Source organism: Cynoglossus semilaevis, chromosome 14, assembly GCF_000523025.1.
Source record: "Cynoglossus semilaevis isolate Cse_v1.0 chromosome 14, Cse_v1.0, whole genome shotgun sequence".
Lineage (NCBI taxonomy): Eukaryota > Metazoa > Chordata > Actinopteri > Pleuronectiformes > Cynoglossidae > Cynoglossus > Cynoglossus semilaevis.
The window spans coordinates 9797456-9824249 of NC_024320.1; the positions used below are offsets into that span (position 1 = coordinate 9797456).

Sequence of the window (26794 nt, forward strand, 5' to 3'; positions counted from 1 at the left end):
TTAATAGTGTATTAACTTGATACATTTTAAGCCTGGGATTTGAGCTTCACGCTCCACTGTTTTGGCAATCTGACTTGCAATTTCATTCACCTCAAATGTTGAAGAGTTAAGCTGCACAAGAAGAAGTGGAAAATTTCCCTGAGTCTGATTTACTAAAGGCAAAGCCGTGAGGCCCACACTGCAGAAGAAACTCCCATAGAATCACCTCATTAGTCCCAGCACTGCAGTGAATTACAGTGACGACAAAGACACAGATAATTGAGCAACAAAAGAGTCCATGTCTGAAGAACCCACCCTCTGGTGAGAAAAGAGCAACAAGCCAGTAAATTCCACATCTCTTCGACTGGATCTGTGGACTTTTGCGTATTACCGTGCCGTAGGAATCAAAACGTATGTGTGTGCAATTTTTATTATTTAGTGTTGACCAATGATGATACCAGTAGTGCATACCGGTAGTGTCACTAATGAACAAAGTTTTAAAAAATGGTTCATGTGAATATTTATAGTTTACACAATACTGCAGAATTGTGTAAAGTTCAACTACTATAAATGGGTTGTTAGCCACACAGTGTTGTGTGTTAGCCAATAATCTGACGGAATACTAATCTTCAGACGCAGATTATATCGTTTCAGATTGCCTGCTAGTTTCTTTTCTTTACTTCAGTTTCTTGATGACAGATGTTGTTTTACTGTGATTTATCACAATAAAACCCAATTAAATTTCTTTGGTGCAAAATAGCATCCTATTATATTAACACTGTGTCATTGTTGATTGAGTAATAAGTATTTTTCCTACGCAGAAACCAGAACATATTGCTTAACGATAAGGTACGACAGTATGATGTATTTTGCAACTTTAATGTCTTTTGACTAGTGAGAACTTTTCCCCCCAGACTTTGATGCCCTTTATCATATAAAAGTGAGTGATGCATACAGAAACGTTTGATAACCACGAATAAATTGCTACACACCGGTATTTATTATTCAAGGCTGACACAATCAAGGCCTTTTCACACTTAAAGTAACACAGAAAAACAGTTTTTAAATATGTTGGAAGTGAATTTTCTTTCTTACATATTCACATAAACCATGACTATTTTAACTTCAAAGAAAGGACAGTCATTGCTAAAAAGACAAATGTAAAAAAAACCCAAATACAACACACCTGTACAGAAAGCATGAACATCAAGATTTTTGACAGACATTTTAAAGTTCACATTTCTTCATAACAGTCCCAGCTTTCTGTTTTATATTTTAGACAGTATTAACAGCAGAACAACCAAGCAAGTCGTTGAAGTCACTGTAAAGACTAGTCTTAAAGACCCTCATGTAACACCTTGTATACATTGTGCCAAAACAAAAGTTGTATTTGATTCGCTCAGACTGACAGTCAGTTGTGTCAGTTCTAATTCCGTTGGTTCTCTGAAGTCACTGTTGTAATTCTGGGACAACAAACTATGGCCATCATAAATACGATTACTGTATATCCAGTCACCGCATCGGGGAGATGTTCTAAGCTTATCGTTGAATTTGCTACTGTGTGACTAAAATACTACATCATATGGTCTACCATTTTGGTATACATAGTATTCTCTCATGAAAACACCATGTAATGAATGGTCCCCTAACTCAAGTAACAAGGAAGTACATTTTTAACATTTTAAAATCTTTACTGCTTTTAAATATTTGGCTGTGGCCTTGTGTAGTTTATAGATTCAAGTCTGGGCCTCACACAGAATATATGGCCAAACTAAATATGTTGGCCTCATTTTTCAGCCAACTTAGCATTCATGTATAGTAGGTCACAATAAGATTCCTATATTCAGTATTCTGTGAATCAGGCTGCAGTATACTGACCTAACCCTACAGTGTGTCCATTCTCTGAAATATAAAGACAAGTATTACACTGCAGTCTGTCAAACTGAAGTAGCTCAGCTAGTCCTGTTGTCTTCATTAGCTCAACTAGCTTCTGTACCAGTTCCAGAGCAGTCCTGGAAACAGCAGACAAGTCGAATGAGACCCAAGCTCACCCAGGAAATAGCTGACATTTCAAATTAGTTTACTGTATTAATCACTGTCATTTTGTAGTTTTTAGTTTTTTGGTCTAGTCTAGTATTTGTTGCCATCTTGAAGCTAAAGTAAACAAATATTTTGAAACCAATCGAACAAAAGAGTGACGCTTTTACTAAGAACAGTTCTTTCACACCTCGATATTAAGTTGTTGTTTTTTACACTGACTTGAGTATTCCCATCCATCCTTTGAATAGTCCTAACAGTGATTTAAAAAAAATAAATTAGAAAAAACAAAAACACCATGAACTCATATGGTCATGGTGTCATATGTGTAACTCTGACAAGCAAAACTCAAACCCAAGTGAAGATTGATCAGAGACAAAAACAGCTACAAAGTCACTCAGTAAAACACTATTGGTCATCAACTGGATAATAGTTCAATACACAAATAAATAACATGGAAAAATAACAACAACAACATGTTGGACAACCTGTGTGAAACGGCCCAAAGAATAATTATAGTGTAAGCACATTTCTCCTCAATATGTCTATACAGAATAAATATGCAGGATAAATTCATAAGGCTTTTTATCTGGATAACAAATGTTTTCATCTCCTATACACAATGAGTAGTGAGACAAACCATACTTAAGGGCTTCAGATTACAGTTGGGACAGAGACGTGAGGACACTTTGGGTTCTACCTCTTCAAACTGCACAGCCTTAATTCATATAGTTTTGTAATAAAGAGGAGAGAGAGAGAGAGAGAGAGAGTGAAAGAGAGCGAGAGATATTGTAAATGAAGATCAAGACTTGTGGTTCATCAGAAATAAAGCTTTGGCACAAACTATAGTTAAAATGTTGTAAAGATTAGAGTTCCAGTTGGAATATTATCTCTTAAATATAATTATGTCTTTGTGAGTAACCATCCCACCAAACTCAGAGACCCACAGAGAGCACAGGCACTTGATAATCCATTCAGGATACAACACTGTGGATGTTCATACATGAAAACATAAAAGACCACAGAGAGTTCCTCCTGACCATACTCACAACCTCTGGACAAACCTTTAAAAGAAGACTGTAAAAGACAATAGGAGACAAGAAGACACTTCACTGAAACATCAGAAGGGTGCACGCAGTGAACTTTTTTCGAGTATGGACCATGAACTTTTGACAGCCTGCTTATTAGGTGGCAGTGGTGCTGACAGTAGCGTAGGTTACTTTCGACACCGAGGTGGCCATGGTTGTTGCTGTGACGGCGTCCTCTCCTCCGTTCCTACCGCAGCAGGGGAACTGGCGGCACAGGCGATTGCGACAGCAGCAGGCAAACGTGGCGATCAGGGCCTTACGGAAGCGCATGTTCATGAAGCAGTAGATGATGGGGTTGACGCAGGCAGAGGTGTAGGACAGCAGGTGGATGAACGAGATGGGAGCTCCTGAGAGCGCTTTAACCGCTGACCTCAGGTCAAAGGCTCTCCAGGTGTTGGCAAAATACAGGGGCATCCAGCAGATGAAAAAGAGCGCCACGATCACCAAAAGCATGCGGACGACCCGCTTCTTGGCCTGAAGCTTGGCCTCGCTGGTGTTGCTGCGAGCACGCTCAGTCTTGGCCTGAGGGGCACCCGATGAGGCAGAGAGGGTCGGGAGCTCAACAGCAGAGGAGGGTTTTTTAACTACCTGGACGTAGCAGCCGTCGTCGTCGTCATTGGTAGCTGCTGCAGCAGCCTTGCTCACACCGTTCTTTTGGGCTGTGGAGGGTCAAGATCGAGGGTTAGTTAGTTTGTGGCAGTCTGCTGACATCTGCTACCTCCACTGCCTTTCTGTAAGGGCGTGGTTCCAGGCCCAACAGTACAGTAAGATAACTCTGAAGGTAAATGTCAGTTATCAGTTGCAGTTCTCAAACTGTTCTATGCTAAGACTCCCAAACAGCACTAGCTTCTGGACACAGATCATGACGTGTCATGTCCAAATTGCAGCTGTCACATGAGGTCTGTTCAGGTACCATCAAAAACCTCCAACATTCTTGGGCCCTCTAACGCCCCCTGGCGGCTGCCAATTAGACAACCACTATTTTAAAAATATCTTCTAAACTGCAAAAATTTTTAATTTTTATTTTAATGCATTAGCAGTAGCATTAACAATAATGTTTAATAAAAGGAAGTGACAGTGAACTGGAGGTCACCTGCTCTGAGCAGCTTCTTTTTTTTTTAAGATCCAAACCCTGATTCCATTTTTTCAGCTGTACACTTTCTACAGACTAAAACACTAACCTCTAAAACATTTCCTGACATGTCCCTCCTTCTCTGCAGACAGGCCCAGGATTTTGACAATAATAGGACAGTGATAAACACAATAGTCTCACAAAACAACATGGATCGAGAAATTAAACCTTGTGACTCAGCACCATGGATTTAGAAGTGGGAGAAAGAATAAAATGAGAATTTGTGATGAGTCTCAAATCTAATTCAAAGCACTGCTGGCTGGTTTGCAATCCAACTGATATCAGTTGCCCACAGATGCGTCCAAGTCTATTCTCTGGCTCCTCAAATTGGATTTCAAGTGTTCCTTTACATACAGTATCTTTTAACATGGTACACAGCTTTAACCCTGGGTACACTGTGCAGCTGGTTGGAACTGCAGAGCTGAACACTGCAATCTACATAAAGACAGCTTTTTTATATATTTCTTACTCAGTTTTCTTCTGTATAAACAGAATTGACGTCAGCACACTAAGGATTTTTTTAAAACAACCAACGCAGATAATTGTTGAGAATCCTTTCCTAGTTCAGAGTTGGATTCCAGTTGGTTTTATTTTAAGGTCATTATTTATATCAGTGTTAGGCCGAACGTATCGCCTGCGTTACTTTTATTTGTATAGTTTAATATAATTACTCTAACTTTTAAAACACTTTAACACATTTGGACAATGACGAGCTGTATATCCAATAATTCCATCAAGATGGAGGTTTATTTAACAGAAATCATAACAATGCAAAACAGTCGTTGGTTGACGTTCCTTCTGTTTAAAAAAAAAGTATGATAACAGTAGTATGCCCATAAACTCTCACACTGCACTGGTCTCCTTGGAAACCTGGGCTCCTGGTGTAGGTACTGTAGAGACCAAAACCCACTAGTGGTTTCAAGTGAAACAGGTGTGGAATCTATAGGCAGAAAATGTTGTTCTCTGCTTAAGGCAAAAAAACATACCGCACAGAACATACTAATAATTGTCTGTTATATGGGAATGAGGGCTCATGACTGATGAACAGCACATGACCTAAAGACTGAAAAAGACTGAATCACTGCCCTTGTTCGAAATGCACTGGTCCCGTCTAATGATATTTTGCACCCTATTCTCTTTCTAATGTAATTCCCTGCTGCTTCACCTAAGAAGCCAGAGGAGATGCTGCTGTTCCTGCTGTGACTGGAATCGATTTGGTCCTCTGCTATGATTGAATCGATCGTGAAACTCACCAGCACTCTCTGTGTTCTGGCCCAGCTCGAACTTCATGCCTCGATAGAGTTCTCTGGAGATCAGGCCGTAGGCTACCATCATCACAATCCCCGGGATGAAGAAGAGGATGAAGAGCAGCAACACATACCTGAAAAACAAGCACACAATGTCATAAAAGACAGAAAGATCAATGTGTAAATCTTCAATCGTCAAACTGTCTCATTTTATTTTCCCTTAGAGTTGTTTAAGCCAGTGTTTCCCAACCTTTTTTGAGCCACGGCACATATATATCATCAGGCAAAACACCACAGCACACCACCAAACAAAAATCTCACAAAAAGTAGATAAATAGATAAAAAAAAGAAATATAATAATCTTCTAGTTTAAATGACCTCATAATTGACTAAAATCTGGACCTGTTTAGTTGAAGACAACGCTGATATACCGGCAGGAATTGATGAAAGACACTTTCACCCAATTAAGTGAAATTGGATAATTTTCCACGGCACACCCAACGATCTCTCACGGCACACTAGTGTGCCACAGCCCAGTGGTTGGGAATCACTGGTTTAAGCAATACTAAACATGCTGGAATTTTCCACCAACTGAAAAAGAATTCCAGGTTGGACTCACCTGAGTATCGATAACTCTCATTAAGTTCAGTATCTAACTAATTAATAAATGAAAAATGTATAGTTACCCTAAAAATATTTTAGGGTAACTTACTACTTATAGGCTTTGTGCTACTGATCCATTCATGTCACATGACCACTGACCAGAAGAGCAGTGGTCAAGAGCAGTGGTCAAGTCACATCTTTGTCCTTTAATGGTGGCAATTAAACTATAAATATGTATTATTGTTTTGGTTAAAAAATGTTTTTATTTATTTTATTGGGTGAAAAAAAATCACACAAAATATCAATAGTGGTATAATGAAATTGGTATCGTATCAACTTAATAATACTTGTATCACCTGTCACTAGCTTTATGTCTATTTTCTTCTACTTTCTCTTACAATCATTGACATCAGGTACCGACAATGATCATAAAAATAATAATTTGATATCACGTGTTCACTGAAACGACTGTGTATTTGTCCCGAGGCTGAGGTGTTACTGTGAAGTTTGCTTTCCCAAACCGCAAAGGACTAATTTTCTTAAGACAAGAACAAATGTCAAACTGTGCTGCAGGGAAAAAACTCGTGACAGTGCAGCCTTGGCTGAGAGAGATGGAGACGTGAAAGCACGGAGGAGACAGGAGATACTGGAGCTGCAGGTCTGTACAAACACAGCATTTGGCTGCTGTGAGTGAAAAAGATGTTAATGTTGGCACTAATATCAAATGTATATAAAAATTTATACAAAAATCCCGTGAACATACATTTGAAAAACTTTTTGTTTTCATAACAATGTATTTCTTTTGAATGTGCACGAATAAGTCAAAACTGCAGTCAGAGGTCTACGTGTGTTATGCAACGGTGAAAATATTTAGAAAATTCTTTTGTATTTTGAAAAGCAAGAGTTACTTTATTTTAAACTCTAAATTCAGAGTCATGTCTGAGTATAGTTGACAAGGACTACAGTTGGGTTGTGTACTTATCTCTACTTCGACTCAGCCTCTGTCCAAGTCAGTGTTAGGACAGTGTAGAAGTATTAACGTGTATCATCTCAAAGTACAAAACTTGGATTAGTCAACTGATGAATTGATAGCGTTTGATTGGTCAATTTTCAGTCCAAAGACAGGGGTTTGATTACTACTGTGAGTTTTTGGGGAAATGGTACCAGGCCACCTAGTGTTTGGTCCCAAGATAACACACAGTGGGTTTGCCAGGAAAGGCAATCTGTGTAAAAAAACTGCCAAATGACTGAGCTGATTGTTTCTCTGGTGACCACCAGTGCTGGCCACATGACTACTACTAATCAGCTCCTATGTGCACACCTCCCACCGTACTGTGCTGTTTTGCAGCACAAGTCGATGACCTCGCCCTGGTGTCTTTCACCACTCATATAAATGAACTTCCTTCACTCACTCTAAGAACAAGAGTGACTGCTTAGAAACTACAAAAGATAACCATATATTTTACAGGCCCATGAAAACACCATAAAACCACTGCCTATTTCACCTCGTACTATGCAGTGCTGTTTCAAAAATGCTTCACCTAAAGGATCTCGCAGATGTTTATGGGACAGGAGACTGTTGTAAAGCGGAGAACAAATGAGCTCAGGATAAAGCACCAATTTGGCTTTGATCATATGCTCGTTTCAGCCAAACATGTGTCTCTTTTGATTCGTCTTATTCAGCCCAAGTACTTCTTAAACACCGCTATCTGTGGTGAACATCAGTCAGCACATGAAAGCACCAGCGGGGATGGAAAAAGACTGGGGATCCCTCTGAACCCTGTCACTTCCTATTTACCAAAGACCAAAGACTGCCGTTTGATACAGAGAGTCTGTGAGACAAAGACTGTCAGCAGGTGGAGCTGCACCAGAGAGTGGGAACACGCAGGGGGAAGGTGCTGGAAATGCACCGCTGTCCACAAAAGGCACTCAGTGATGGATGAGGTTCCATCTGGGTGTCCATTAATAGATGTAAACTTTTAATAAAAAAGGCAACTGTTGTGTTGTTATATTTAAATTATATATTTTTTTGGTGGGGTAGTTCTGTTTACATGATGCCTTTGCATGAATTATACCACCATTATTTTCCATATTATCACATCGTACACAGTGAATGAATATCTTTAAGACCTGATGCCATTTTTTTCATTAGCGTAAAGATGACAAATGTGATCTCTCAGTTTTATTCCTTAATTTCAGTGCTGTTTAAGAGATTATCTCAGCACATGCAGTTACACTGTCAATTAAAGCTTTATAGCGCCCTGCTGGCGTTGACATATCTGGAAGTTTGACATCTAAGTCTCTCTTTTATGCTTCCTCCTCCTCCTTCTGATTCTCTTAAACAGAGCAGACTAATTAGCTGGTCTCCTATGAATGAGAAACTCCCAGAGAAGCTTAGGGGTTTAAGAGACTGTCAAAGAAAAAGAAAAAGAAAAAGAAAAAGATCCCTTCAGAGAGATTGACCAAAAAAGCCTGTCAAGTCCAGTGATGTACAAGGTTTCAGTGGTGTTCAGCGTCCTCCTTCATTCTAATGGTGCCTTCCTGCAGACAGTGGTTCATCCACAGATCCTGGGAGATACTCCATCCCACAGTAGTAGATCCACACTATCTATCTCCTAACTGCTAATACGTCCATGTTTCTCTAACAATGCAGTTGGGTTTGTTGGTCGTTGGCGAGCCTGTAGCAGTGTAGTCAACCATTCTGATACACAATAAACCTTGGCCGTGGTGGGACTGATCATTACTCCGCTGACCTTTCAGTAAAGTTTACCTCTGCCTGTTTCTCAGCGTGAAGCCGTGGAAAAAGAATCGTTCTGATATAAAACAACGGCCTAATGGTGACATACGCAGTCTTCGACTACCATAATGGCAAACACACACACACACACATACTCACACACACACACAAAACTGCCTTCTACAGAGATTCTACTCTCCTATTCAGCTCCCCTGAATGCTGCAGTGACCGTGCTCTCCTGAAAACCCTGGCCTTTTGAGTACAGTTTCTAATTAAAGTCAAACAGAAGCTCATCTTTGGATCTTTAACAACAATCCACCACATAATGAGTTCATTAACATTTTACACTCTGACTTGTTAACCATCCTTAAGGCTTCTGTTCACAGGTTTGAATCAAAAATGACCTTTCTGTGCCATCACTACCTAAATGCTAAAAGCTTCAGCTAATATTTATTTTATTCATTTGCATTCCATTATATACTGTATGCACATTGTTGGGGAAAAATCGGTTCGGTGTTCCTAAAAATGCATGCTTTTATGTGTTGCTTCCCAAACTGTTGAGGACTAGGAGAGTTGAATATATTTACATTCGGATTACATGTTTGTACAGCAACGCAATTTGCAAATTTTCTTTGAAAAAAAGAAAATGTTTTTTTCTGTAAAATCAGTTCACGGTCGACCAGATCATGGGGTTCAGAGTATTTACCTCGTATTTCTTTACGGGGTTGTAGTGGGAGTGTGGGAGAGGTGTTAGAAGGGGATGGGGTCACGGGAGCCTCTCCCAGGTGAAGGTGGGGTAGACCCTGGACAATTCACTGGCACGTCACATGGCAGGTTGAAAACCATAAAAGTCTTGATATATTGAATATAAAGCTGTAAAGTAATTGTTCTGGGATTTCCCACTGTGTAAATGTAGTGGACATATGAAACCTGCACAGGACATAGAGGAAAATGAAAATGTTCTTGTTAAAGTTCATTTATTTTCATTTATTGTGTCAAATACTGGTGATCGACCGGGATGAAACGATGTGTCGCAAATCAATTGTAAAGAATACAAATGCCTGACAATTCTCATCATGTGAAATAAATCGCGCATTAAGGTGTAATGAGTAGGCTGCATTATCTCAAAAGGTCAGTGGTCATACCACGAGAATATGCTGAAAAACGTTGGTTGTGACCTTATTAAAGCAAGATGTCAGGTCTCGACGTGGCCTAGGTCTAAGTCGATGTGACATTCAGGTGTTCAAACGGAACCAGTGAATATTTTTTATATTTATTTGTCATTTAATATATTTTCAGTTAGCGTGGTAAACAAGACCAGACCAGTTTTACTTGGTTAATTCTATCAATGTTTTTAGAAAGCCTTGTCTGGTTGGACACTTCGGTCTTCAAACCAACCCCTCTACTGCAACAAAAGCCAGAGGCAAAGAAATCCTTATTCTAGGCTTGGACGCCCTCATTTGACATGTGTCAGAGTTCAAAACAAAACACCAAACACCAAGAAAAGTGCTACAACTTTGTCATTAAGTCAGCCAGAGATAAACATCACCAGTGCAGCAACATGGCAAATCAAAAACATTCTTATGGGACTGGAGGAAGTGGTTTAATTGGCTTGACTCTGTTGATATGAAAGCCTCACACAGACACTTGTTCCCATGACTCCAGTCCAGTCTTCCTTTGACCATTTGACAGTAACCGGCTATTACCATATTAGGGAAATGTGTTTCAGCACAACAGTTGTGTTTTTTGACAGAATGCATTGGCAGAAATGCATCCATTCAAAGCTGTGTTTCACGGTTGAACATATTTGAGCGACATAGATCTGTACATAAATACTGTGACCTCCACTCTGAGCTACTTATTTTTAGAGCGAGTCTTTATACCTGAACTAATGTTGTTGACCTGTACGGCTGTATTTTGCCCTCATTGTAACGGCCATTCCACTCATGGTTGAACCGATGACACGTTGACATCTTTGACGTACGACAATGTTTCTGAAAAGCAGGACACTTTTGTTTGTTTTATAGTTTTGATCAGAGGTTTATTGAACTTGTTTCTTTTTTTCAGTGATGCCTGTTTTTTCTCTCTCACTCTGGTCTTTTAACAGATCCACAAATTGAAACTTGAAATTCAATCGCTGACTTGTCCTGTGTGAAAATAATGACATGACAGAGCTGTGAAAGTGTTTACAGGTGGTTATTTTGGGCTCTCCTGTTCTAACACCCATTTACAGGCGCTGGTCGGCAGCTGTAGATTTGGCAGCTAATTCACTGCACAATCGAACTGGAATCACTAAGATAGATACCAAGACATTTACACTCTTCAGTGGACTGGTGTGTCTGCTCTATTTACTTTAACACCTGTTTTTGCAAAAAAAAAAAAAACACACCCTTGTTGAGGTAAAGCTGTTGCTTTGTGATAATGTGCTCACCAGCTCTGCTCCACGGCCTGACTGGGCCAGTCCAGGCGACACATCCGTCCCTCTGTGCCATTGCTCTTTGGAAAGGTTCTGATCTTGCTGAACACAGGGTACGGAATCATAATTAGCAGCGACAGCACCCAAGTGGCAGTGATGACGCGGTAGGCGTGCGAACGCGTCTGCCACACGCGGGACTTGAGCGGGTTGCAGATGGCGCTGTACCTTTCAATGGCAATGGCCACAAGACTGAAGGTGGAGATGCTGACGGAGATCCCTGCAGGGGAGGACACAAAATAACAAGTGTGAGGAGGCTGATGATGATGATGAAGGGCAACACACACACACACACACACACACACACATACACACACACGGGGGGCAACTGTAAAGATTTAATACTGTGGACTGTGGAGCAACGACTATTTGTTGTTGAAAAGGAAGTGATGAACTGCATTTAGAATCTGTGAGGACAGAAGAAAGACATAAGGACAAAATAGAGACAAAGTGACCTTTAAGACCAACGTTAACTAGTAGTTGAGGTTAGTACTTATTAACCATATTTATAAGGACATATTCTGGTTCAACTATTTCTTATCCAAGATCTAAGCTTTTATCTTTGCTTTTTATTGTTTTTGATTCTATTTTATTTATTTATTACACGCCCTTGAAAATCATTATAAAAGTCCACTAGAGCCTGTGATATGAACAGTGTCACTGTCTCTAGGCTTTGACCTGGTCAAAATTGATTCCGACCTGGTGAAAGTTCCAGTCAGATTTACATGCATGAATATTCATGACCGCAGCACGCTCAGCAGGTGGGCAGCGATTCAAGGGTGCGACAAAAACACCATTAACGATTCCATACCTGCTTGAATGAATCGATGGTTTCACCTCAGCTCATCTGACATTTTTAGCGCACATATATCTGAAAGTCTTTAGTATTCGAGCGGCGAGCGGCCGTACGACTCAGCCAAGAAGATTTCATCCATTGCTTGGCTTAATTGTCTTTCGGGGATTGATAATAGATAAAACGATTTTTTAAAAAGCATTTTTGAGTTCTCTTTTACCGGTTGCTCAAAGATTAAGGATCTATGAATGTATTTGCTGCAGTTAAATCTGAACAGGCGCACAGTGAGTGCACGGTGGCCAGGCAGGAATGAGAAGATACTGAAGAAATGAGAGGATATTTAATGTGGGATTTGATGAGATTTGGAGTTTGATGAAAGTGCGGAGTGGGCCTTTATCTAAACGAGCGATAGCGGAACAAAAGAGCTGACATGTAGAGTTACTCAGGAACAAAGAGGATGTCAGTCTCCCAAGACGTCTGAATGTCTTTTGTCTTTGAGCGAAGACTGAGAGAAGCTCCTCAGTGCAGCTCTACAACATCAGTGCATCGGTGCAGACAGTTTATAAAATGCACAACTTCTTTCAGAAAGGAGCCATGTTCATGAACCACTAACTCTCCAAACCAAAAATCAACTATTCAAATCCATAACTCAATGTTTTTGCTGAGTTATTGCTCTCTCTGTCATTGATTTCCAATAAGTCATTTTGTGGGTTTAAATAAATCTCACTGACACTGTCGCTGTTACCGAAAAACAGTGATGGACTATCTGGGGTTTTAATTCAAAAAGTTGATTTTCAGCTTTCACTGAAAAAGGACAGCATAAGCCACTGGCTCTAGAAGTCTGAAATATCAACACACACAGTCACATATACGTATATTATAATGAATATACAGTGAAACGCCTGAGATACGAGCTTCCTGGAATACGAGTATTCCATGTTACAAGTCTGAAACTAGGGCAAGATTTTCCTTGCAGTAAGTGTGACTGCCGACCGGACAGAAGAATATTTACCTCCAGTTCTGAGCAGAAGGAGGTGGGTGGAGGTGGTGGTGGTGGAGGTGGTGGTGGTGGTGGTACAGTCAACAGTGCAGGGAGTTAGTCTCCCACACACCGTGTCTCTTTCATGTAGTTTAGAGCTGAGACACTGAAAGACCAAATCCCACACAGGGGAGGGTATGGGTGGCTGGGGGAGATGGGGGGAGATGGGGGAGGGGAGCTCCTTCACTAATGCTTCAAGGCATTTGATCCTTTTCTCAATAACAACTCACACTGAGATCTGTGGGAATTTAGTTCCTTGTGCTACCCTCCTTTGCAGCATCATATTTAAAAAAAAAGAATTTGTGTTGAAAGTACATCAGTCGCCTTTTGAAACAGTAATCGCTGTCATTTCTGGCTGTGTTGATAAATATATAATATATATATTTCATATATGTATTGATATTTAGTGAGTAAGTCACTGTAGCTGGAGAGATAGATAGTATTTTTCTAAAACATTAGGTCAGGGGTCTCAAACTCAAAGGAGGTGGGGGGGGGCACTATTTAATCTACTTGTATTACCAACTGTAAAGTCTACTGCGGGGGTGAAAATAAACATTAAAAAGGGCCCAAAAGCTAAAAGAGAGGCAAAATTGTTGACATTTAAACCAACAGATTTATGGCTGCAATAGCAAACATTTAAAATCAAAAAATTTCAAAAAATAAATGGCTTGAAATAGCAAAAAGTTTAGAAATTCATGACAGTTAGACAAGAAGGCCTAAATTCAATTCAAATAAGGCGAGCTGCTAGTTTGCCAAAAATATCTGAGCCCAGATAATTAATATTTAGCAAACAGAAAAGGCAAAAACAAAATGTTGGAAAGCCTGGGCTTGGCTCGGAAAAGTCACTTTCTTATGGCGTTGATGGTGGGTCATGAAACAGTAATGTGAAAAGGTCCCAACTGAAGAAATATCCAGGACACATTCTGGGTATCACTTCTCCAGAGCGAGAGAACAGATGCAAGAGAGAAAGACTTGGAACAGATGAGGAAACAGCCCCAAGGCATAAAAAACTCCTGGTAATTGTTTTTACTTCTGTGCCAGACGAGCAACAAAGATTTCACAGTCTCAAATGATGTTCAGCTCCAGCACGGATAAATGCTGTGGTAAATCCAAGACACAACAACACAGAGACATGGGAGCAGAGACACAGGAGACAAAATCTTTTTCTTTTTTTGTGAAACGTTTCTGTTTGACTTCACAAGTGCATTATTTTGAATCTTTACCTTCAAACGAGATCACAGTTTACTTAATGAACATTATGTTCCTTTTCGGCCTTAAATTAGAATGCAACATTTTTTTTTTTTTTACCAATAACACTTCTGTAGATGAAGGAAATTCACCAGAGACTCTGTACTTTTCTGATTCTGCTCAGGAGAAAGAGACCTGGACAGAGGATCCAATTCTTCAATTCGTCCAGCAGGAGCTAATAGTTGTGCCACAGATGGGCTCGGAGATTTACATTGATTGTGTCAGTTGTACAGCTGGATGCAAACACTTGTTCATTTTGCTCCAATGCTGTAAGTCAACTTGACTGAATATAAACCACTGTTTTCTTAGCTGACATTTTTGCTACACACTTGCTCTTAGCATTAACAATTACAAACAGGCCATTGAAGACAGCACAATGGTCACTGTGTAATAAAACTAACCTAACCTGTGTACAAACGCGGAAAAAACTGAACTACGAGCAGTGGTATTAACAACAAAAAAGATCCATTTCTATGGTTAACAATATGGCTGATGGTTCCATAGTGTAGCAGATCTTACACCTGTCTTACGCAGAAGGTCCTGGGTTCCAGCCGTGGAAGAACCACATACTTAACAGTGCCTCCTGTGGCAGCTTGTTTTAGTTGCAAAGACTTTCACTGTGAGTATCCTGATTGTAGGACGAATAAGAGACAACGTTTTTTTTTTTCATAACAGTCATGAAGATTGACACATCTATACGAAACGGGAGTTGTTTCTCATGACATGACAGATTTTTAGAACTTGACTGAGTTTCCCAGTCAGTCATCACTGAACACAATGGGCCATGAAAACTGCACAAAAATCTAAATGTATTTCCTCCTGTCATTTAAAGTGGAATCGGTTTCTTATGTTTAGCGTAGCCCAGATCTACTTCACATTCATCAGGACACTTAAAGATGAAGACGAGTAGCTCAGCCTTCAGAAGCCCATTAGCAGGTGTGGCCTGTGTGAAAATGGAGCTGCGTTGCTCCTTGAAAATCTTCTACCAATGTCAAATGAGCTTCGAAGGAAGACCAATGGCAGGAACTGCACATTTCCACTGAGAGGGAAATGCACTTGTACAGTAGGTGATGTATCACCCTGGTGGACCTGGAAGTGATGACGCAGCAGCAGGTTGAGATGTCAGCTCAAACAACAACGAAAAAAAACGTCTTCTTTGAAAGATTAGATTTGTATCCGGGACAACAAGACCCAAATCCATCAACATGTAACACTTTACTGCAGGTCTTCCTCACCGTCTGATTTATTATTGCCAGGGCATAGTGGTACTGACCTTGGGTCAGGACCTGGAGTCAGGACCTGGAGTCAGGACCTGGGGCTGACCAATCTATTCTGGCTTATAACAATCATAAGAGAATAAAAGCTTTGCTCCTGGTAACAGAATTTAGCAATCACATGAAACAGAGATTATGAAGAGCTTAATTATGAGACACTGATCACTGAGCAAAACCATCAAAGCAAAGATAAGCTGAGGAAAATAAAATCCTTTGATTTCAAAACAGCATTTTAGATTCAAATTTTTAAACCTTTTTTGAAAAATTCTGTCAGTATCCACATTAAAAAAGAGGATTTCCATCAAATTAACCTCGTGAGACTTTGCTATATTTTTGACGGCACCATTCTTCGCCTGCAGAGAACATTAACAGAAGAGAGTTTCCAGTTAAATACATCTCTGGAATGTTCCAGTTTATTGCCTCTTCAAGTCATTAATAGCCGACTTATCACACAGTTGTGATGACTAATTTAAAACTTCATTCTCTGATACTGGACAGGTAAAAGAGGCTAATGTGAGAGGAGTGGAGGTCCGGCCCAGTTCATTATAATTACACTAGCGCTAAGACAAAGAAGTTCATAATTAACCCACATGTTTGCTATCTTCCATTCTCAGGATGAAGGTGCTCTAATCCCCCCGTCCCCGGTTTGTCCTCCAATAAACTTAAGTTCAAGTCAGAATCAGAGTGAAAACTAGAAGTTTTCAAATGAGGAAAACTATTGAACTGTGTATTTTAAATTCCTCAGGTGGAAGTACGTCTGGTTAAGCCCGGTGACACACCCAGTTCTTAGCCTGAATACAAAAAGCCGACGGTTTGTCGGAGATGAGGAGACTATAAATACTAATGTATTATGCAAAGTGCACCTTGGGGCGGAGGTGTGTTCAGACCCAGCTAGAAATTACATCATGTTTGCATACCTGAGTGGTGGCTTAGTGGTTAAGGAAGCAGACTTGGGTCCAGAAAGTTTCAGGTTCTAGTCCACCAGCTAAGTCACCACTGAGGAGCTCTGATCATGGCACCGTCCCCACTCACTGCTCCCTGGTTCTTAAAGCTGCCCACTGTTCACTTTGGTGATGGGTCAAAAGTAGAGGTCACATTTGGTTGTGTGCAGTGGTGAGCTGTGTCACAATGACAAGGAGTTCACTTTCCTTCCTTCCTTTCCTGATGTCTGGGCCTAAGTACATGCACAATATTGGAACATCTATCTCAGAGCTGTCATAATATTCTGAGGATTCACATGATGGTTATCAAGCTTGGGGCAGATGAATGGGTTCACGTGAGAAAGGATGGATGGGGCCATTATCTGTCCCATGGGTGTGTTCTAACAGATGACTTTGTCAGGCAGGTTTGCTGTGAAATCAATGCGTGAGGATGCTCACCATGATCCTGCATATTGATTGGGTGAGATCTTACTCATGGTATGTACAGATGAAATGGGGACTGTGTGTGTACATGTGTGTGTGTGTGTGTGTGACATGTTAAATTGATGTGAGTTTTCCCCATGCACCAGCAGTGGCAGCTGGTTATTAAGCTAGTTGTGGTCTTAATTGCTTTTAATTACTTTCTGTCAGAGCGAGGGGAAGAGGAGTGACATTTAAACGCTGCTACACCACATAAGCAGTCATCTTCTTCATAAATATGAAAAGGTCACATGTTAAATAGAGCCACAGCACAAACAAGCCACGTTTGTTGAAAAGGTACAAATGTACTTCATGCTTTGAATAAAGCTTTGCTTAAATAAACTTTGTTTTGTTTTTTTACATAAGACTTTATTTAACAGACCAAAAGGAGTTCTTGTGTTCTTATAAGCTGATGATGTTAAAATCAGCAGACCCAGGCCACATGAACACTGGTCTGACATGTTTTTGCATATTTTACCATTTGCAGGACAAATAAAATTATTAATAATATAAATATAATTATTATTCCTACTAACTGATCTTGGTTCAATGGTAGACACAAGGGCATTGAAGTCTTGATTTTTTTTACTAAGTAAAAGTCTTTTGACAGTAAAGTCAAAGTGAAGTCAGAGAGTAACGTGTGACATCATCACACTGACTGAGGAGGAACTGCTTACACATCTCCAAAAATGATGAAAAATGTAACTCTCCATATGTTACTTTTGTAGCTTTTGCTAACGGAGAGAACACAGCAGCCAGTTGTTCTGTCAGCTCCCAGTCACATGATCTCATCTCAGGTCACTATTTAACTCTTGACCTTGTGACAGCATGCTCATGTACTGTAGCTGCTCGTGTTTTTCCTTCCTTGCGCCTGTTCCTAATAATCGTCAAATGCCAATGGTAAATACTCCTTCCATGCAGAGTAACGTTACCTCCCATTTTATGAAGTGATTTTCAATATTGGTTCAGTTGATAAAATATCAGCTCAGAGTGAATGAACAGGAGAATCCCCCCATGTTTCAGTCTTACAGCACCACTTTGTTATTAACTCTACCAGAGAAACTGTGCTTTTCAAAAGTGCTCTGTGCTTGACTGGACTGTCTGCTATGAAAACATCTGGAGCATTCTGAAGAGGAGAATCAAACGATGGCAACCACAGAGCCACAACCTGCTCTGTTTCAGTTATTTAAGAATCACATATCGAATCACATATCGAACCACATATCGAATCACATATCGAACCAAAGATATTATGCTGGGGCTGTTTCAGTTATTTAAGAATCACATATTGACCCCCAGCATAATATCTTTGGTTCGATGGAGAACCACATCATTTGTTGGTAATACTCCTGTGTAACCCAGGAGGATTTGGTGGAGATAAATCAACTGTGACTTAAAACACCAGATATTGACCTGTGACCTGGGAGCTCCCACAGCTTCCTGCAGCCTATACTTGTAAGGATTATCTTTTGTAATTCAATTTGCATCTGATGAAACCTGGCAGACAGGGCAGTCCATCTTTCATCAGATGTATCTCTGTCTCACTTATTTGCAGAACTACGTAGTGTAGTTTTGGCAAATAAGCGAGAGTCCTACCCACAAACCCATTTCAGACACAACAAATTTCTCTTGGTGATTGGTTGGGTTAAGTACCGACCTGTAGTCTGCCATCTGACAGCAAAGATTTATGGACCAATGATTGGCCCAGCTCACACTAAGCTTGTTCCATCTTACTCCATCCTTTGCTCCGTCTTCTGTGAAACCAACCGTCTCCACAGCTTTCTTCAGTCCATCAGTTACCTCACGGAGACACCTCCAACATTCTCTGTTCTATATTTCCACCATCCTTCCTCAGCACACGTCCAAACCACCTCCACCTGCACCTTGTCTCTTTAATTTTGTCTCCGGACTATTTAACCTTATCCCATCCTCTGCTCATTTATAATCCAGACTTCCATGATGGATGCAGGTATCGTACTGTTTGACCGTAAAGCGACCCTGTGGGTTGTCATCTAAATAATTGATGCCAAAACGAATGAATTATCCACCATGTGTGCAGAGAAAATGAAATTTAATAGAATGGTTATCTATTATATCCCACTGAAATGAAAGACAAAAGGCCCAGTGTTTGCTACCTTTCTGTGGAGCCAGATTTCAATCAAGAGAAGAAGAAGAAGAAAAAGAAGAAGATTTCAATCTTAAGCGCTACATGAGACACTACCAAAGGATCTGTACACAGCTCAGAGAGCCAAAGTAATTGGAAAGAAGATTGTCCTCAAAGATGGCGCACCACTCAAGATTCTCACTGACAGGAGGGGACAAAGGCAGGACCCGATTCCAGCACCAAGTTAAAGTAGAGTTATTTATTTTAACAAGTCTAAAACTCAGATTTAACAACAGGAGCAGATACTGACTGGGCCCCCGACCAAAACACGAAGGGAAACACAGTGGAACTCCAAAACAAACAGACAACAGGCAGGTCCACGTGGGGAGTCAATCACACAGTAAAGTACAACCATAACTGAACAAGAACCAAGGGAGGGAGAGACACATGTACATTCCCAGGGAAACGACTGAGACTCACCACCAGAGGACAACAGAGAACACACCCCAACATCAGGTCGCTCTGCTCAACCACTCCAGATGAAGTGAAAAGTTCCGGTGCTTCTGAACATCCGCTGCACTGTGCTGTTGCTTCAGCGTGACTCACTCATCCAGACCCTCATGACTCACACTCCTCAGGACAATAATAGTCATTGGAAGTGCACACAAGATCGATAACTGGATAATATATTTGCCAATGGGTTCTGTCAGTCAGGACAATTGGCCCGCAGTCACAAATTTAAAATAACAGCAGAAATCAGTGCAAGTCACTGCAACCTATCACAAACGATGATAGGGTTGGAGCAAACCGACATTATAACTTTGAATAAAGTGCTTAAATGGAGTAGTTCATAGAGGTTGAGCTGCAGAAATCAATCAGAGTGGAAATGAAGGCCGTGTTTCAGTGTCGGACTAAAAGGTTTGTCTTTTTAGATCTAAGCAAGAAAAGAAAACTTCCTGCAGTCTTAAATCATTTCTGATATCAGACCGGTGAGGAATAATAAAAGCCTGAAAAGGGAACAAAGATCACACATAGTGGACAAGCAGAAAGAAAAAAAACACTGGAGAAAAAGAACAGCCACAGTCACCACAGCAGAACTGGGATTCACTCTTCCAGATAATTATTCCAAAGAACACTGGGTTTAAAATTGTGCTATTCCATTAGACACCAAGAAAAGTATACAGCGTGACTTATGGAATAGCACAGTTTTAAACCCAGTGTTCTGTTACACAGATTGACAGAGGTGCAAATATCTGACATGTCTGGGTGTAACTGAATGCAGTCATGTGTGTCTGCTGTACAGTTGGAGAGCTGTTGGTTTGACCAACCTAAACTTCATCTAATTCATCCTTCCAGGTTGCCAGGATCACAGACCTTCCTTTAAATACCGCCCAAATTTCATTCACTTAATAAAAATAAACAATTCACATGAGAGGTATTTTTAAAGTGTCCCCACAGTTAACGACAGTGTTTTGTGTACTGACCTACTGAAACTGCAAATGATGAAAAGATCAAGCAGACTGAGCCAACAATATGACTTTGTCTTTTGACTCTCATGAGTTATCATCTTTTAACAAAGCTGCAGGAAGAATTTCCAACTCCACTCTGATGCCAATTGGATTTATTGATCAGTGCCAAGCCCTTGAATATTGCTGTGCCAGCACAAAAGTTAGCTGCACTTCTTCACATAAAATACAACTCGGGCATGTAAATCTTATACTGCTTTCTGATGGTTTAATTTATATTCTAGGTTACGTTTTCTTAAAAACAGAAGAGGGAGAACAACATTTGTGCTTTTAAATCATACACACAAACTGTAGAAAAAAACTAATACATTTCCTGAAATATAAAATAAAAAAAATAGGCCATGTCCAGTGAAAAGTGTCAAAAAGCTAATTTGGAAAAGCTGTTAAAGGAAAACCAAAGACTGTGCTAGATGACTGCTATAACGTAGCTAAAGATAAACAAAGTTAGCCCTAGATAAGCTAGCTAAGTTCTATCCTGAAAAAGTGAGCTCACTTGTAATTTTCTCGTAGCCCAATGTATTTTTTGTACCCATTTGTATATGAATGAAGTTCACATTAGTGGCTAGCATCAAAATTAGCAACTATCTGGGTCAGTCAGGTGTCCAAGTACAGTAAAGTTAAAAAATACTAATAAATGACTGCCTTGTTCACACAAGTGGGGTTTTTTTTACTCTCAATCTGTGAAAAGAAAAACTAGAGCATTTTCTAGTGTTTTTACAATGTGACATTATGTAATGTAAGTTCAATGTCTTTGTAGTATAACAAACGAGGGACATGGAGAGTTTTTACATCAGGGACTTTTTCATAGAATTTAAAATGGAGGTCGTTTTTCCCCACTTTTTTCACTTCACCTTGAAGGTGCATTTTTTAACATTTTGACAATAAATTTAGGAATGCTTAAGATGTGTTTGCCATTGTTGCTGCACGAATGGCTAGAATGCATGTTGTTCTTTGTGCTGTCTTCTGTTCAGACCAGGGTCGTTACATTTGCAGCCCAGTGCCCTCCAGACGAGTAGGCTACATCTTATCAAAGGTGTTTTGTAGCACTAAAACAAATGAAGCTTGAGTCCAGACATCAAACCAGATCACCTCCAGCTTGTGGCTGCCCATTAGGAGACTTCTGAACACGGTGTTCTCGCAGCAGGGAGCTGATCACAACTTCTAACAGGTTTGTTGTTGCTGAAAACAGGTTAAACCTTTGGGTAATTGTGTGTTTATCCTACTCTGTTGCAAATATTTTCAGCTAAAGTCAAGTACAACCTGCAGGCTGTATGAATACAGGCTGTTTCTAGTAAAACAGCATATACTGACACGTGACACATTCGAGACAGATGTGTCTACAGGGGTGTGGCTGTATTCAGAGAATGGTCAGCAAAAAAAAAAAACAACTAGATTTTCCAAAAATGGTTCAACAATGTAAGCTTTTCAAATCTCACATTTATTTCTATTCCTCTTCAGTTCTGCATCTGGATCACATCAGACCAACCTGGCATTTAAAATGTCACTCACATAAACCATGGAAGAAAGCCTGTAAAAGGAGTCAAACACACTTGGGTCCCATTAAAAGAAGCTGCTTAAAAGGTCAGACGTTTACTCAGTAAAGATGCTGCTGCCCTAAAAAAGAAAAGAATTAATTGCTAAAGTGCTACAAATAATTTCAAACTTTCAATCCAGAAATAAGAATATAGTATGTAAGATTTGTGTTTGTCACCCAACGCAGGCATGGTTCTCCCTGTTTGTGTATGGGCGACTTGAGCACTTCTGGAATGTTTAACTAATAAAAAGACAAAATGACCCAGTAATGAAACTCAAAGGATAACGGGCTACAAATAAACCAAAATAACAAGAAGCCTTAGCTATGTTAGCATAGCCTAACTTAGCCTAGCCATGAGTCGATAATGACCAGTTCAGATCAAGTTTCTGCACTCGTATGACCTTCTACAGTGCGACTCCAACTCCATCATTCTGACAAGACGTTAACCTTCCTTCAACATGTCTGTCATGCTTACCCATAAAATAGGTCACAATCTTGCACATGGATGCGCCGAAGATGAAGTCCTCCAGGATGTTGGGAATAAGGGTGAAGGGCATACAGAAGATGCCAATCATCAGGTCGCTGACAGCCAGCGACAGCAGGAAGGAGTTGGTGACGGTCCGCATGCGCTTGTTCAACATCAGGACCAAGATGATCAGCAAGTTGCCAAAGACACTGAGGAGAAAGATGAGCACGTAGAGCACGATGCGCAGAGAGTCCATCTCTGGAGGAAGGAGACAAAAACCAGAGGAAGAGACAAGAAGTCATTTATTATGAGCTTTGTTTTTGCCTACACCTCATTTGATCAATAACAGGAAGGAAGCATCGTTGCATAAGTGAATTACCAGGTAGCCAGCTTTCACTTAATGGACATAAAAGAGGACACATTGACTTAAATATGAACAAAATCTCCTAATGAGCAAGGATGTGATCTTTCACAGGAGCCAAGGGAGCAAGAGTAAAAATAATAATAATAATAATAGAGGGATGAGTAGATGAGGCCATTAGGAGGGCTGTCAGGTTGATGGAACTTCTACACATGGGATAAAAGCTCAATTTCCCTTCATTTACATTTGATATAATAAATAATGAAATTATGTAATCGGTAATGAGATAAAACTTTAATAACGCCATACAATACTGTAGCCCACTGGTTTTAATTTTTTTTTAAAAGTGTATTCTGAAAACCAGAGGTTTCCAAACCCCAGACCGCTGCAGGTGCACGGAAAGGAGAGTTTTTATGTCGAAAAATGACTGCGTTTCATGTTTATATCTGACATGTGTCAACAAGTCCTAAGAAATCCACAACCAAACTCAGGCCAAACCCGAATAAAGGAGACCAATGAGACCCCATCTAAAAGTAGTTTTCTTTGAACCTTTATTGATATGACTGTGCTCCATCAGTCTGATACCGATCTGGTCAACATGACACATTTTAAAAGTCATTCTGGCCTGTGAGCCCAACAGTTTGCCTCCCTCTGATCTATATGAATAATTTGTTCCCTTCTGAAACCATCTGGCTACGTCCATTATCTTTCTGCAGTCCTGCCTGCACCAAGCCTTTCCCTGACTGTCAGGCTGAGACTGGTTCCTGGTAGTTTTTCTTCCATAAACTCCCCTCTGCTCTCCCCATGATGAGGTTAAAACTCTGGACAGCTCTGTCACCAGGTTTGGGGCAGCTCCTGTCATTACCGCTGATCTGTTTCTGCATCCTAGAACGTATCTGACGCTCCAAGGTCACATCTGCTCGTACAGGCTCAATTAAGACGGCGACCACGGCGACAAATGAGAGATCCCAGGGTCTGCAGACGACCTGTACGTGCCAGAGGAGCTGGACCTCCAGGGAGTTGATACATGTACTGTGTGTGGGATTTAGAATGTGTCTTCTCTGTGCCACAATGAGCGGTGGAACAAACAGTGTGTTGATTATGCAATGGCAGGATACCTAGTTTTATTTTTATAATGCCATATTCTCCTCCCACACACGGACAGGACATGAATCTCGCTGCATGCCAAGTTAAAAAGCAGCGGCGATGATGGAGGCGATTGAAAGACACACTTAAAATGTTTAATCACAAAACCACTCCAACGTTGATTATTGAGTTCTTTTTAAATTTTTTGGTTGGAATCTCCGTCACCGTGTCACGAGGAGAGCGGGAGAAAAATGAATCAATGGCTTCGTTCTCTGCAAAGGTTCAAAGGAAAAATCTATCAAAGACTGTTCTGATCATTTAGTCGAGTGGGAAACACACGCTCTACCAAGTGTTGGTTTGGACATACAGTTAGATACAAGTATTATCAGTGTGTGTGAAACTTCTTTGCTCTTGTTGTGATCATTTTAATGTTTTCCAGGTAAAATCTGATTTATATTAAGTGACTTAAAACCGACGCAGACTCCTGAGCATGTACAAGAAACGTCGAGATAAAAATCAGACAAAAATACGTGACAACGGAAGCATAATGATCACATCTGCAGTAAAATATTTCAAGTCTTTTTCATGTTATATATTTCTGACTTTGCCCTGAAAACTGTACTGACTAACCATCACTCTGCCCGTGGTTTTCCCTGAATGGTTTTAAATATTCATGAAACTCTGTTACTGTCATTCATTTGGTCCTCTCTCTCTCTCTCTTTCTCTCTCTCTTTCCATGCCTTCAGCCATTAGACTGCGCAAAACTACAACACCCACACATTCACTTTCTGAGGCTCAACCAGTGCCCAAAATAATACATTTCTGAAAAGTCCAACCTGGTTTACAAAAAGAAAACAGGATCCAAATCCAAGATAAAAAATAAAAACGTCCTTTCACATGACTGGTTAGTCCAGTCAGTGGTAAAACACTTGATCAGCACATCATGTTATGTAAACAGGGTATTTTGCATTGTTTGTTTTTGGCAAAATTTTAAGCCTTGACAAAAATATTTTCACCGTCGTTTAACCATGTTAAAAACATTGAAAGAAGAGATGGAAACAGTGTAAACTGTATAAAACACACAGCAGGGAAAAAACCCACTAGATTAAATGTGACCGCAGCAGATTATTTACTGATCCATTATGTCACCCTTTAGCTAGTGAAAGATTTAGCTTGACTTTCATGACATTTATACAATGGAATTAGAAGACATTAGCATAACTAGCATGTCAAAACTAAAGAGCAGACAGTGAGCTCCCGCTGGTTCTGGCTAACTAAGAGATTTGAACCAGTGAAAATGAGATGATGTATTCATAGAGCACCAGCAGCAGCCTGGCTCCCGTGAGCCTTACAGACAGCATGACAATTTACTTTGGCTGCACCGAGCGTGACGGCAGTTTCAAATCCACAGGCATCAATAAACACAACAGTGATAAAGGGACAGCGTTCACCTTGGACGCACTAGGGAGCGTGTGCAAATGCTGACCTTGATCACCGTCTGAGGAATCAACACTTCTGCTTCTGTGTCTAAGTCAATCCTGCTGACTTGTCAATAACCTGCATCAACAAACGGCTGGCATATTTTATAACAAACATGAATTCATGTGTGTGACCTTGGAGATTTATGGCTGTAATTAAACCAAAAATTATAATAATTTAACTTTGATGGACTAAATTGAATATAATAAATACAGATTTTGTGAGTATCAGTGCGTTTTTTGGTATAGTCTTTGAAACATGAATGCATGGTTACTTTACCAATATATAGATGATATTATAATGTTCACACATTAGTGACTTGTTTTTTTTTTCTTCAGATTAGCCTGTGAATGTTAATGAAGCTTCCAAATATTTATAGGAAGTAGACACAGGGTTATCTGACATAGACACTTGGAAGTGCTAACGGTGTATAATTCATAACCTCAAATGAGCGAAACCACAGAGAAGGTGCAGAGTCAGTACCATCCCCCACAGCGCTACACTGAAACTAAACCAGCTATAGGTCTAATATCAAGTGCTTATTCAGTCAATATTTGACTTTCATATAATACATTTCACAGAGCTGGAGGGGTTAGCTTAATAAACGAGCGCTCACCCAAATTAACAGAGACATTTAGAAAGACATTAACACTGACTTTATGATTGAGACACACCATCATAAACCCACTCCTGGAATCATGCCTGTCCCTCATCATCTTTGTCTATCATTTCCTAAAGGCTTTAGGGTCAATACCTGTAAGTGGGATTACTGTGTGTACCAGCAACAATAACAATATTTACATGTTGGTGGAAACAGTTCTCACACATTGAGGAAGTGAAAACATTTGTGGGGTCTGTGTCAACACGTACGTCTCAGTTTTGTCAACTACTATGTTTTTCTGAGGCAGGTTTTAAAGGCAAACACAGCGAAACTGACGTTAGATTCTGTGAAACACCTCGGGGAAAAAACTGGACCAGACCAGATTCTGTTCTGCATGTTCGTTTGTTTTTTGTAATCTGTTTTTTTTTATTTGCATAACAAATGTTTGGAATCCAACAGTGTCTAACCAACCTGAAATATGTAGAGAACTTTAAGGGACAGCACCCACTTCTACGGCTGACCTGTGAGACTGCTGCCCCGCGACCCGGTAACGGATAAGAGGACGAAGAGGTCATCCTCAATTACAT

At 40.2% G+C, this 26794-nt stretch overlaps 1 protein-coding gene across 1 annotated transcript in view; it reads right to left on the reverse strand.

Annotated features, from left to right (window-relative positions):
* Positions 1 to 956: 956 nt before the first annotated feature.
* Positions 957 to 26794, reverse strand: part of LOC103389540 (cholecystokinin receptor-like) — a 35953-nt gene continuing 10115 nt past the window's right edge. The window contains exons 2-5 of the mRNA XM_008324982.3: positions 22690 to 22938; positions 11255 to 11516; positions 5490 to 5617; positions 957 to 3763 (exon numbers count right to left, since the gene is read on the reverse strand). Of these exons, the coding sequence (XP_008323204.1) occupies positions 3201 to 3763; positions 5490 to 5617; positions 11255 to 11516; positions 22690 to 22938 (1202 nt within the window). The 3' untranslated portion in view covers positions 957 to 3200. The remainder of the gene's footprint in view (positions 3764 to 5489; positions 5618 to 11254; positions 11517 to 22689; positions 22939 to 26794) is intronic.